General features: G+C 31.8%; 2 protein-coding genes across 4 annotated transcripts; one reads left to right on the forward strand and one right to left on the reverse strand.

Moving 5' to 3' along the window:
* The first annotated feature begins 1,834 nt into the window (after positions 1-1,834).
* On the forward strand, positions 1,835-3,912 carry LOC106770545 (cyclin-L1-1-like). 2 transcript variants are annotated; one of them, XM_022784926.1, is made up of 6 exons: positions 1,835-1,924; positions 2,166-2,331; positions 2,406-2,487; positions 2,554-2,694; positions 3,141-3,310; positions 3,402-3,912. In XM_022784926.1, the coding sequence occupies exons 2-6, from the start codon at positions 2,180-2,182 to the stop codon at positions 3,817-3,819; spliced, it is 963 nt and encodes a 320-aa protein (XP_022640647.1). In that variant the 5' UTR covers positions 1,835-1,924; positions 2,166-2,179; the 3' UTR covers positions 3,820-3,912. The 2 variants fall into 2 exon arrangements, with proteins under 2 accessions (XP_022640647.1, XP_014511834.1); XM_014656348.2 differs by lacking the exon at positions 1,835-1,924 and having other exon boundaries at positions 2,121-2,331.
* Positions 3,913-8,641: 4,729 nt separating this feature from the next.
* Positions 8,642-11,583, reverse strand: LOC106769783. Of its 2 annotated transcripts, none has more exons than XM_022785208.1 (2): positions 11,335-11,583; positions 8,642-11,101 (listed from the first exon to the last, which is right to left on the reverse strand). In XM_022785208.1, exon 2 carries the CDS (start codon positions 11,049-11,051, stop codon positions 8,973-8,975), a length of 2,079 nt encoding a protein of 692 aa, XP_022640929.1. In that variant the 5' UTR covers positions 11,052-11,101; positions 11,335-11,583; the 3' UTR covers positions 8,642-8,972. The 2 variants fall into 2 exon arrangements, with proteins under 2 accessions (XP_022640929.1, XP_014511020.1); XM_014655534.2 differs by having other exon boundaries at positions 8,642-11,136.
* Between the last annotated feature and the right edge of the window lie 1,386 nt (positions 11,584-12,969).

Here is a 12,969-nt window from a genome sequence, read left to right on the forward strand (position 1 = left end):
ATATATATATATATATATATATATATATATATATATATATATATATATATATATATATATATATATATATATATATATATATATATATAATATGATATGATATTGTTCTGGAACATTTTTTTGTTTTTCAGGTGTGGTTTTACTGTAAAAATAAATTATTTTTTTTAAAGAAAATACCCAGTAGACGTCTGTTAGTGTAAAGCCTGACGTCTATAGACGTCGGTCAGTGCACAAACAGACGTCCAATGAATTACAGTGAATAAAACGTCCAACGCCTATAAACGTCAGATTTAGATACATCCGACGTTTACATAGACGTCTGGTGTAACCACATTCGATGTGTATATAAACATCAGTTGTAGACGCATCCGACATCTATATAGACGTCAGATATATCGAATCTGACGTATGATTAACGTCACCCACAAAGACGTCGAATCTAAATCTAACATTAAAAGTTTAAAATAACCGATGTCTAAAGCTTTTTCTACTCTAGTGAATATATAAATTCTTCTTGCTTTTGATTTCTCCCAATCCACTAATATTTTTAATTAAATTAATCCCTCTCAGTACATAACACTCACACACTTGACTTATGCCGAGGCCAAATCCTAATTCAAAAATATGACGCATTAACTAACTTAACTTATGCTATGACAAGGTCAAGTCCAGGTTCAAAGGAAAATGACACATCATTCATTAGTCCATTCTTCCCTCGTTAACTCATAATTTATCATAGTATATACACTATATACTATAAACATTCTCACTCATAAATTATTGCGAAATTAGAAATTTGGATACATTCATCAAACTCAATTCACCTTCCTAACATAATTTATAATTTTAATAATTAAAAGTAATACTGTATATATTTTTAAGATATTATGAATTTTTTCAAAATATTTATGATATAATAATTGTTAATGAATTTTATTACAGTTGAAATATATTTTGATATAATAATAGATTATCTAATAAATATAAGATATTATGATATAATATCTAAATGTAAGATATTATAATATAATAATTAATTATCTAAATATAAAATATTATGATATAACAATATTATATAATATCTTTAAAAGATTTTATTTTATTATCTTCTAACCTATATGTGTTCATTTATAAATAAAAAAAAAAACTTATAAATGTAATATCTTCCTATAAAGATAAACACATTCTCAGCTAGAATTCTTATAATATTCATATTTAATAATACTCTTATATATTATATATTTGTTTTTCTTAAAAAGTTAAAGCTTTCTCAAAAAAGACAAAAGCTCATTCCATTAAAATCTCATACTTCATAAAATGTTGATAAGTTTTTTATATAAGTTGAGATAAGGATAAGTTTAGTTCTAAGAAAAAAATAGTTAATTTTTACATTATACTACATTTTGAACTGTTTTTTAATAAACGATCTTTTGGCAGTGTATCATTAACAATTTATAGAAGGAAACATATGTTTATTTATATAACTTATTATTATTTTTATTGAAATAAAATTAAATTTTTATATTCATAATAAGTCTACATTTAAAGTTTTTAAAAATAATAATTTAAGATATTATAAAATATATCCAAAATAGTTATAATTAATATATTGTTCTATATTCTAATATATTTTTGTGATATTATGATATTATAATTGATTATTTAATACATACAATATATATAATATAATAATTAATCATATGATATTTTTATAAATATAATATTTGATTATATTTAAGTATGATGTAAGAAGTTTATAAATAGAGTATCTATAAACACTAAACTCTCATATAGAATTATTCAATTCTCATTCAATATAATTTTCATATCATACATTTTTTCTTTTTCAAAACTTGAAGTCTCTTTACTAGGCAAAAGGGCAAAAGCTCTGAGTCTGGGATAAACTTGAAGTCTCTTTAATAGTGTAATGCTTCTATCTCGTTAGCTTCTTCATTCACTTTAAAGTTTTCGGAGAGTTTAAAATGAATGATGATATTTTGACACTATTTTTTGACAATTTTTTTTACAACGAGACATGTGTTATTATTTTAGTGATCTATTTAAATTTACGTTTTAAAACATACAAATTACAAACTTAAGTGTTGTAAAAAGTTAAAAACGTTTTTCTTTTAAAATTTCATGCACCGTTCCTGTTCTTATCTCAGGATAAAGAAAGAGGATGATATACACAGCAATTGACACCTTCTATCTCACGGACGAGCAGCTAGCAAACTCACCTTCTAGAAAAGATGGCATAGATGAAGCCACCGAGACCACCCTTAGAATCTACGGCTGCGATCTTGTCCAAGAGAGTGGCATTTTGCTCAGATTGTATCCTTTTAATTGTGTTCATTTTCATTTTGCATCAATGCTTGTTCCAAATTTTTACCTTAATTCTTAGACAGACCACAAACAGTCATGGCTACTGGGCAGATTCTATTTCATCGTTTCTATTGCAAGAAGTCGTTTGCACGGTTCGATGTCAAGGTCATTATTATTTTGTGATATATTATCTTCTTTGTCTTTTTTCATATTCATAGCTTTTTTTTGCAGACAGTTGCTGCAAGCTGTGTATGGTTGGCTTCAAAACTAGAGGAAAATCCTAGAAAAGCCAGACAAGTAATTATTGTTTTTCACAGGATGGAGTGCAGGAAGGAGAACTTTCCCATGAAGCATTTAGATTTGTATTCCAAGGTCACAAGCTTTTAATTTTTACTTTTCTTAGCTTATAATGAAACGTCCTGGGAATTTACATGGACTGTTGACTGCTCTCACATATCAACACGAGGTTTTCCAGTGTACTTTGTCTTCACTCACACACTTTTTAAGCGGAAAGTCACCCATCTCATAATTACTCTAGACTAAGCACGCTTAACTATTGAGTTCTTATGAGTTAGGCTACCGAAAAACAAAAAACAAATGCATTATTTGTTTTTCGGTAGCCTAACTCATAAGAACTCAATGGTTAAGCGTGCTTAGCCTTGAGTAATTATGGGATGGGTGACCTTCCGGGAAGTTTTCTCGGAAAGTGTGCTAGTGAGGACAAAGCACACTGAAAAGTCTCCTGTTCATTTTTTTTTTTTTCATTTGAGTTTCAAAAGAAGACTTATTTCATATTTTGAATGTTTTCGGATGAACAGAAATACTTTGATTTGAAAACGGAATTGAGCATAACAGAAAGAGAAATTTTGAAAGAGATGGGGTTCATTTGTCATGTTGAACATCCACATAAATTTTTATCAAGTTATCTTGCTACACTTGAAACACCTCCAAAATTGAGGCAAGAAGCCTGGAAACTGGCGAATGATAGGTACATATTGCAGATATTATTTTAATTTCTCTGCTAATGCGTTTCTGTGCTTGTCCATACATTCAGCGTTTTTGTTTTCTGCTTGATGCAGTTTGAGAACTACATTGTGTGTTCGATTTAAGAGTGAGGTGGTGGCTTGTGGAGTTGTATATGCTGCTGCTCGAAGGTTCCAAGTACCCCTTCCTGAGAATCCGCCATGGTGGAAAGCATTTGACGGAGAGAAATCTGAGATTGATGAAGTCTGCAGGGTTTTGGCTCATCTTTATAGCCTTCCAAAGACACAATATATAGCAGTCTGCAAAGATTCTAAAATGTCTGATCGTAGAATTGAGGTCATTTGCAAGACATTTAAGGATAACAAGAAAAGAGATAGAGATAGAGACATGTACAGAACAAAATCCAAAGATAGAGATCAAGGAAGAGATGCGGACAAAGAACGAGAACGAGAGGGTCACCGTTCTAGGAAGAGAGCAAAGAACTCGAGTATCTCTACAGATTTTTTGTATTAAGTGTTTTTTTTTTTGTCAATATAATTTTACGATCATAATTCTTTCTTTTATATGTATTTGACATTATATTTTTTATTTTTTACTTTCTATTTTTCAAAAATTTATAAAAATTTATTTTTCTATAACTATTTTATTTTTTATGTCATTTTATCATTTTTTTTTCTTTTGTCTTCCTTGTTAAATTTTTAATTTTTGTATTGGATGCAGAACACGTCATATTCATCAGACGATATAATTCTGTATTGATGGGGTTTTGCATTTTTCAATCATTTTGGATTGAATTTTCTAAATATATTTCAATTTTACATATATAGATTAACACCATATTTTTTGGCACATAGACATTATTAATATTATTTAGAAGATTTTGGAAGATTTACCGTTTTGAATAACTTTTATTATTTATACTTAGTGATAATTTCTTTTTAAATAAGTTGGGGAAGAGGATATAAACATTTTTTATTGTAAGACATGGGTTTCTTCTCTGTTGGGAAGCATATATGCAAGATAAATGATTTTATCTTTAGGCAGTCATCTTGCACTGGGTCCTATCACTAGTACAAAAACAGACTCTTAAGTCTCTCAATTTAATTATGTTTGGACTTAAAAAATGTCCAGTGACATTTTTGTAAATAAAAGTCCATATTTTAAATTTGTTCATCTCATAACAGACATAAATTTATGTTTTAAACTTGTTAGAATACAAAAAAAGAAACTTAAATTTTGCATTTGATGAGTTTTCCAACATACTTAAATGTATGTTTTAAGTATGTTAGAATACAAAGAGACTTAAATTTTGAATCTATTCAATTTTAAACCAGACCTAAATTTATTTTTTTCACCCTTCATAGAACATAACATTGGTAAAGTTGTAGTTCATTTCCCGTAACTAGTCGAGCTTGTCAGAATAACCATTACCTTTACAAATGTGGCTTCCCACTACTTGTCCCACTTAATAGGAGAGCTCTTCTTCATCATCCTTAAGATGGGTTTTATTTTCTTAACCAACTCAGGGATAAACCAAGAGAAAGGTTAGACGACCCACTAGCCCCTACTCTTCTTTTAGATTTTATGGGTTTCTCATCTCCGGGATAGTCACGCACTTGTCTGAATTCCTCTTAATGTCCCTGTGGTGAGCATGAAGCCTAAAAGCTTGTCTGCTCCAACACAAAAAGTACACTTGGGGATAAAAAGTACTTGTCCCACTTAACAAAAGAGCTCTTCTTCATCGTCCTTAAGATGGGTTTTATTTTCTCAGCCAACTTGGGGATAAACCAAGAGAGAGGTTAGACGACCCACTAGCCTCTATACTTCTTTTAGGTTTTGTGGGTTTCTCATCTCCAGGATAGTCACGCACTTGTCCGGATTCACCTCAATGTCCCGTGTGGTAAGCATGAAGCCTAAGAACTTGTCTGCTCCAACACCAAAAGCACACTTGGAGGGGTTCAGTCGCATGTTGTAATGCCTAATCCGGTAAAAGACCTCCTCCATATCTCTGACATGTTCCTCAACTGATTGGGATCTTACTACCATGTCATTTACTTAAACCTCCATGCATTGGCCTATCTGATAACGGAAGATCTTATCCATGAGGCATTGATATGTGGCGCCAACATTCTTCAAACCGAACGATATAACCTAATAACAATAGTTTGCTTGTTTGATGATGAAAGTCGTTTTATCTTGTCGAGATGACACATGGGTATCTGATTGTACCCATATTACACATATAAAAAACTAAGGATCTGATGGCTCGACATACCATCAACTAGCCCATTAATGTTGTCGAGAGTATAAGCATCCTTCAAGCAGGCTTTGTTGAGATAAGTGAAGTGAGTGCACATTATCTATTAACCGCTCGACCTCTTCATCATCATTACATTTGTCAACCACGTGGTGTATGTAACTTCTCAAATTAAGTTAGCCTCTTCTAGCTTCTTGATCTCGGCCTCGATGACTTCTTTTTTTCCTCTCCCAGGCGACGTTTCTTCTACGCTACCAGTCAGACCTCCTTGAAAAAAGCAAGCTTATGGGACATCACACCAGGGTAAATGCCTGACATGTTCGTAGTTGTCCACACGAATAAGTCATTGTTGGCCTTCAACACCCTCGCCACAGCTTGTTCCTGCTCTAAACTCATGTTGTTGTCCATGTTGATTGTTCAGCCATCTTGTTTTCCCAGGTTTAGTGGCTTAACTTCTCCTTGCAATTCCATTATGTCCTCTGTATTGGACCAGGGGTCCAAGTCAGCCATGGCCATTTCATATTGTCTAGCTTTGCGTGGGGAACGTATTACGTCACCTTGTGTCCTACTAGGTAGCATTCCAATGCGACTTTTTTATCTGCATGCATCATGCAAATTTTTTGCTTATCAGACTTCATCGCCAAGTGAGGTGTGGAGACTATGGCACCAAAAATATTGAGGTATGGTTGCCCAATTTGTACATTTTATGAGGTGTTAACCTCTACCAAAAGATACCTCACCCAGATCTCTTAATTTGCCCTATCGGTTTTGAACCTCATCCTAAGGTTCTAGTAAGTATGGGTGTCCAACCTCTCTATGGAGAACTTGGCTATCTGCTCATTGTACGAGAGAATGAGGTCTTTAGACAATTCCATCTTTGAAAAGGTCTTTTAGTACAGAATGTTAATCGAGCTTCATTGGTCAATCAACACTTTACTCACCCATACCGGATTTTCTCAATAGTAATAACCATAGGATCATCCTGATCGAGATTAAAGGCCTTGTAATCTTCATCTGTAAAGGTGATAGGTGGCATGGTCATCGGTTTGCGATCAACGAGGTGGACGATTTTAAGGGCTCGGATATGTCTCTTTCTTGCTAATGTTGATGATCTATTTCTCACGAATCCTCCTGAGATTGTGTTAATGTGACCTCAGAGTGGGCGGTCTTTACTTCTTCTCCTGTTTCTGCTCTGATGCCTAGAGGGCTCTATATGGTGCTTGGTTCTTAAAGTATGACGAGAACATCTCTCGAGACTTCGCCTACGAGGCTAGCTCCTCTCCTCCCATTTGGTTTTAACATATTTCCTAAGGTGACATTATCAGATTAGCTCCTTAAATTTGTCTTGAAGGGTAGTGCGCTCTTCAATTGTGTATCCCATATTCTTATGATATAGATCATGGTTATAATTTTATAAATTATTTATAGTTTATATACATATTCTTTCATAAGATAAATTTAAATAAATTGTATTAAATCAAGAGTTAATGATATTATTTTTATCTGATGTAGTGATCATCACATTTAAATCTAATAATTTCATATATTTGCAATGATAATACAAAATTGTTATAGTATTTTTTTTTTCATTCTAAATTTGGATGTCAAAAATTAAATTTTCTCAAATTTTGATATAGTCTAATATAAATAGAGTTTTCTTAATCTGATGTATTAAATGGCATTTCAAACAATGATTAAGTTGTTTATATTGTTGAACAGATTTATGTTCAAATATCAATCTAAAACATTTAACATATTTTTAGACCAAAAGTTTAAAAAACCAAAATATATTATTTTAAATTATTGGAATTATTATAATTCGTCTTACTTGTCAAGGAAAAATATATATAAAAGATATTTAAAGATTTATCTACTTGAATTAACCATTATTTGATTTTATAATCAATTATCACTACCTTTTAAATATCTAGATAAAGAATGTTTACAGATATAAATATTTTAAGTTTTATTGGCTGTGTTATTTCAAACTATATTTAAGGATAAAACATATTATTTCAAACTACATTTTAATTAAAATATAATTGCGGAATATAGTTTAAATATCATAATTATTGGTTGTTTTTATTATTTTCAAAATATTAAACTATTTACATCTATCTAATGCCTTCTTAAGATAGTAGAAAAAGTTCTAGGAAGGTATCTTTGATTCTTTAAATCATATTTTATGTTTAATGAATAAATCGAAATGAAGATAATTTAGAAAAGTTAATATAATTTAATTTAGGGTGGAGATAAAAAAAATAATAACAAATAGAAAGGAAGATAATCTAAAATGATGGAGGAAAAAATTATCCACATAAATAATGTGGAAAATACAGATTGAAATTTATTAAGAAAATATTAGAAAACCTAACTAATACAGTCGAGAGACTAAGTTTTATTTATTTTTTTAATTTCTGTGTTCTAACTTATAATATAAGAATAAATGTTTTTCAATTTTTACTAATGGGGTTTATGAAAATTTAAATGTTTTTTCTTTTATTAAGAAACAACCGAATAAAAAATTGTCTTAGTTCAAATACTGTCTTTGATACAATTATTCTAGAATACATGAGATAAAGAATTAATTGTACTTTTTTTCATTATTTCAGTTGGAAAAAACTGTAATTTGGGTCATTAAAATCTGCATTTCTTAAATTTAGTTTCTGTAAATATTTTAATTAATGAAATTTGGTTAAATACTTTATAGTTATACTTTTAGTATTGTAATGTCGTTTCATCGCACCACATTACATTACGATTCGTTAAAACTATAAATTTGACTTCACCATTTGTACTTCATTTTTTCTACTTATGGATATAGTTAGCTAATAAGAATGATATTGTCAAAAAGGAAAAATCTAATAACCATGACATCTTCAATGTTACTAGCATCCTATAACGTGACAATCCATTTCGTGAAATGGCATGTTATTTGAATCCATTGTCCTGTCGATAAAATGTTTAAAATTATTTTTTAAAGACCGGAAACAAGGACATTTTGGGTGCAAACATGAATATTTTAGGTTGGATTGAGAATGGGTTATTTATAATTATAAGAACCACCATCAAATAATATATCTAAAAGTCGATTTGATTCCAAAGATAGACACATGCTAACAAGGCAAATCAAGAAACTGCCATGCCATGGCAAAGTCAGAAAGGACTGACTAACAAAAAGCTACAGAGGGAAAATCATTTATGGGTTAAATCAAAATACAAACTGAAGAAATCATCTGTCTTCAATTTCTTCATGACACTTCACTCCCCTCGTTAGCCTGGCATGGAGCAGGTACCATTTTACGTTTCTTGACTATTAACCGTCCTTCTATTGTCCCCTTGACGAACGTACAAGGATAGGGGAACCAGTTCAAGCAACATTACTTTCATCAGCCTCTACTTTGTTGTTTCAGCTATTCATCTTCAAATTACCCGAATCACCAACTTCAAAGAGATTAGAAGGCAAGGCAGCAGGATCAAATTCAAAAGATCCTCTTGGAACACCCTCCCTCTCATTACCAGACATCTTATAAGAAGGAATTTGATGCGAGAACCTATAAAGCTCGTGAGGCCGGACATAAAAATTGACCGCTCCATTCTCCGACGTTTGCTGAAAGAGGCTAACAAATCCTTTCACTTTGCCCAGATAGGCAACAGCGATGACCACGTTATCAGAGAAATCTGATAAGATCTCCACGTAGTCATAGTCATACGCTAAATGTTTATTTGGATCAGAACTCCATTTTATATCCCAATCTCTGAAAATTGCCCATGTTTCTCCTTTACGGGGATATACCAGATAAGAACCTTTGCCAGTTTCTTTTACACACCGCACCTGATGAGAGAACATAGTACGATCTGTAGTTTTCTGAGAACTGCCAAGTCTGAACCTACCGCAGGCAATAGGCAAATCTGCATCCTGCCAATCAAGGTCTTCTTTGTAATGTGGATCAGCCTCCAACCAAGTAATCTGCAACATGAAAGGGGAAAACACTTTCTTGACTATAGCATAAAATCTTGGCATCGCATCACCGCTATCATCATACACTGCCCATATTTGATTAACAGCAAAGCGATCCGCCTCCTTGTCCATTTCGAAATCATTGAATTCTGCGTCAAAACAAGAAAGGATGTCTGGACTAGAAGGAATATTTGAATCCGGTGAAGAGCAGTTATGCTCTTTTGACTCGGATACATTCTCCGTGTTCTGATCAGCCACACCAGCAGTTGAAGTAGCTGGATTGTTGCTGTTGGACGCTCCATTACTTGACGGAACAGTCTTATTCTCAACGTCATCGGTTTTAAGTGGTTCATTTTGTCGTGGCGATTTGGAAGGAAATTCAAGATCTTCATCTTCAGAGGTTTCCGTATATGAAACACGTTGTTTTTTCCTTGAAGATCTCCTTGCACCAGCTCTTGAATGATCAATATCATTTTCTCGAACATTAGCATCTCTCATCTCACCACTGTTTCTATCTTTGAAGCTTTTTCCTGAATCTGGTGCTGACTGTCTTACCCTCTTACTTCCAACATTTTTAGAGCATTGTGACTCCATGACTTTGGATGCAGGAACAGAGCCATCTTTACTCTTTTCACAATGAGCACCAACTCCAGCAGCACATTTTTTCATAGATGTAGTATCTGACCGCACAAACCTGGCAGTACGTTCTCTACCAAAGGGTTTCTGAACATGGCTTTCTGAATCTGGTTTTGGGGGACCAGGAACTGGAGCCTCTTTCGGGATATTTACTGAAGTAAACTTTGGCTGTGGCGGTGGAGCACCAAAACTAAAAACATTACCTTTATATGATTTAAAGCACTGCATACATAATAAGTTCGTATACGCATATCGTATTAAGTACTCGAACTGAAAACCACAATGTGGGCAAGTTGTCCAGAATGTCGTCGGCCCAGCTTGGTTGTTGGAATCAGCGGAGTTAGGATAAGAATTCTTTTGATAATTTGTTGCATGTTCATCACGCTTTGCAGTGAACACATTCCCATGTGAATTACGTTGTGATTCAGAACTTCTCTGGCATTTTTCTGCACCACGTTTTGCAGTGGATTTCTTCGCAGCACCTCTCACAGAGATTCCGAACCGGCTGTCATACAAAGAACGTTTTTCTTGGTCACTCAAGACCCCATTGGCTTGCCCAATCAACTTGAAAGCAGCTTCTGCACCAGCATACTTGTTCTTGTCAGGATGAAGTAGCAGTGCGAGCCTCCTGTACTGTTTCTTTATGATTGCTTCATCAGCAAATCTTTCGATCTGAAGTATCGCATACCAGTCCATTTCAGTGGCAGAGACCTTTTTATTTGCAGCATTGTGAACCTCACAGATGGTAAGAATCTGAGTAATGTTTTCAACATCAGCATACAGCTTTTTAGCCTTGGTAGCCAATCTGAGTGCCTCCACAAATTCACCACTTTGCATTCTAGCTTCGGCCATTTGCCTAGCCCTCACCGCCTCATCCTTGTTGCACTCCATGGAGGAATTCAAATCAAAATCCAACCACCGTTATTTCTCTAAACCTCGCTCTAAATCGTAGAAAGGGCAATTTCTGTAATTATACCTATTCCCAATACACAAGCAGCACAATATTCTGACATGACCAACACAAAATAAACCTAACGCGATGAAATAAAACCTAACTACGAGCATCTTATTCAGTGCTTAAGCAAAACATAGTATATGCACGAATCACGCACGCGCTCACGAAGCATTTAAATCACGCATTCGACAATTAAAAGTTAAGACAAAAGGTACCAACCTGGTTTTTGGAACAGTAAAGAAACACGAATCAAACGCGAAGAAACACTGAACATAACAAAGCTTGATTGTGAAAGTTGTTGGTTGGAAGAGAAAGCAAAACCCTAAAATCTCGCATGAGGAGAAGCACTTGGAAAGCGGGAGAGAGATAAAAACAAAGCCTAAGAGCGCCTGAAAGCGGGAGCCAAGCTCCAACTAAAAAAATTTAAAAGCCAAAGGAGGGAAGGCAAAAATGCTAAATGAGTGGGAGGGAACATGGGATTTTCGTGTGTTTAAATTCATTATTACATCAATTATTTTATTTTTTATAATAAATATAAGGGTAATTTCGTAATCAAATACTTAATTTATTTATTATTTATGAAATTATGAATTTTATTTTTACTTTATACAATATTTTCTTAAAATAAAAAAGCGCTTTTTCTTTACTTTCTACCCTATTCTATTTTACTAGCTTTATTTTATTATGTATGTACTTTAATAAATCACTTAATTCAACCCTGTTAACTTTTCTGTAAAACAACATACGTTATGTTTAATAATCAACATCATCTCAAATCAATATGATTGAAAGTACTATTCTTAATAATATTTGTAAATTAGTTAAGTTTACATTTAAATTTAAATAAAATTGTCGAAAACAATATATAGAGAGAGATTATTTTTATCAAAATAAGATTAATTAATTTAGATATAAGAAAATAAGCTTTTATCGAGAACAGAGAGCATCAGTTCATTTAATTAAATAATAAATAAACCTATAATAATAATAATGGCAATATTTAAAAAATAAATTAATTGTTATATTGTACAACTATTGCTTTAATTTTTTATTCTTAAAGAATATCCTTCACTGGTATTTCCTTTAACTCAAATAAAAAAAAAATTGTCAATGAACTAAAATGTAAATATAAGTAGATTTCAACTTTCAAAACTCTATCTAATAATATTCTTTTTCAAAAATATGTTTGTATAAATACAAATATCATTTCTCATAAAAGTGATTCAAGATAATTTTAAAATGTAGTACATTTATTTATTTTATAAATAAATTTCTAAAATTAACTAATACATCTAATTAATGTGAAATGGTGTGATTTGGTTAAATAGATTTTATAAATGAGTAATTAATTCGAGATATACGCAATATATTAAGAAAATGTATACAATATATTAAGAAAATAAATATTTATTTTAATTGTATTGTGTTATATTATATTTCTTTCAAAATTCTAACACTATTATATGTTTATTTTAAATTTATTCTCATTGAATTTTGATTACGAGGCTTTGAAGAATTGAATTATTGTTTCTTAATAAGAGAGTTTCGTATTTCTAAGAAAACTTAAAGAGATTTTTAAGAATTGAGTTATTATTTCTTGATAAGAGAGTTTTGTATTTCTAAGAAAACTCAAAGTCAAATTTATTTTCAAAAGACTTTTTCATATTAGTGTGATTAAGAGTTTAAAGGATTTGTATAAAGTATAAAATAGTAAATGAGAGATATTGAGTGTGAGAATTGAGTATGTACTGATTGATATGTTATATTTATAGGCTTCTTAATCCCATGGATGAGGAGATATAGATATATTAGACAATTTTTGTTATTTGAGATATAATACTTCTTTTAAAACTT

This window comes from Vigna radiata, chromosome 8, assembly GCF_000741045.1.
Source record: "Vigna radiata var. radiata cultivar VC1973A chromosome 8, Vradiata_ver6, whole genome shotgun sequence".
In the NCBI taxonomy this organism is placed as follows: domain Eukaryota; kingdom Viridiplantae; phylum Streptophyta; class Magnoliopsida; order Fabales; family Fabaceae; genus Vigna; species Vigna radiata.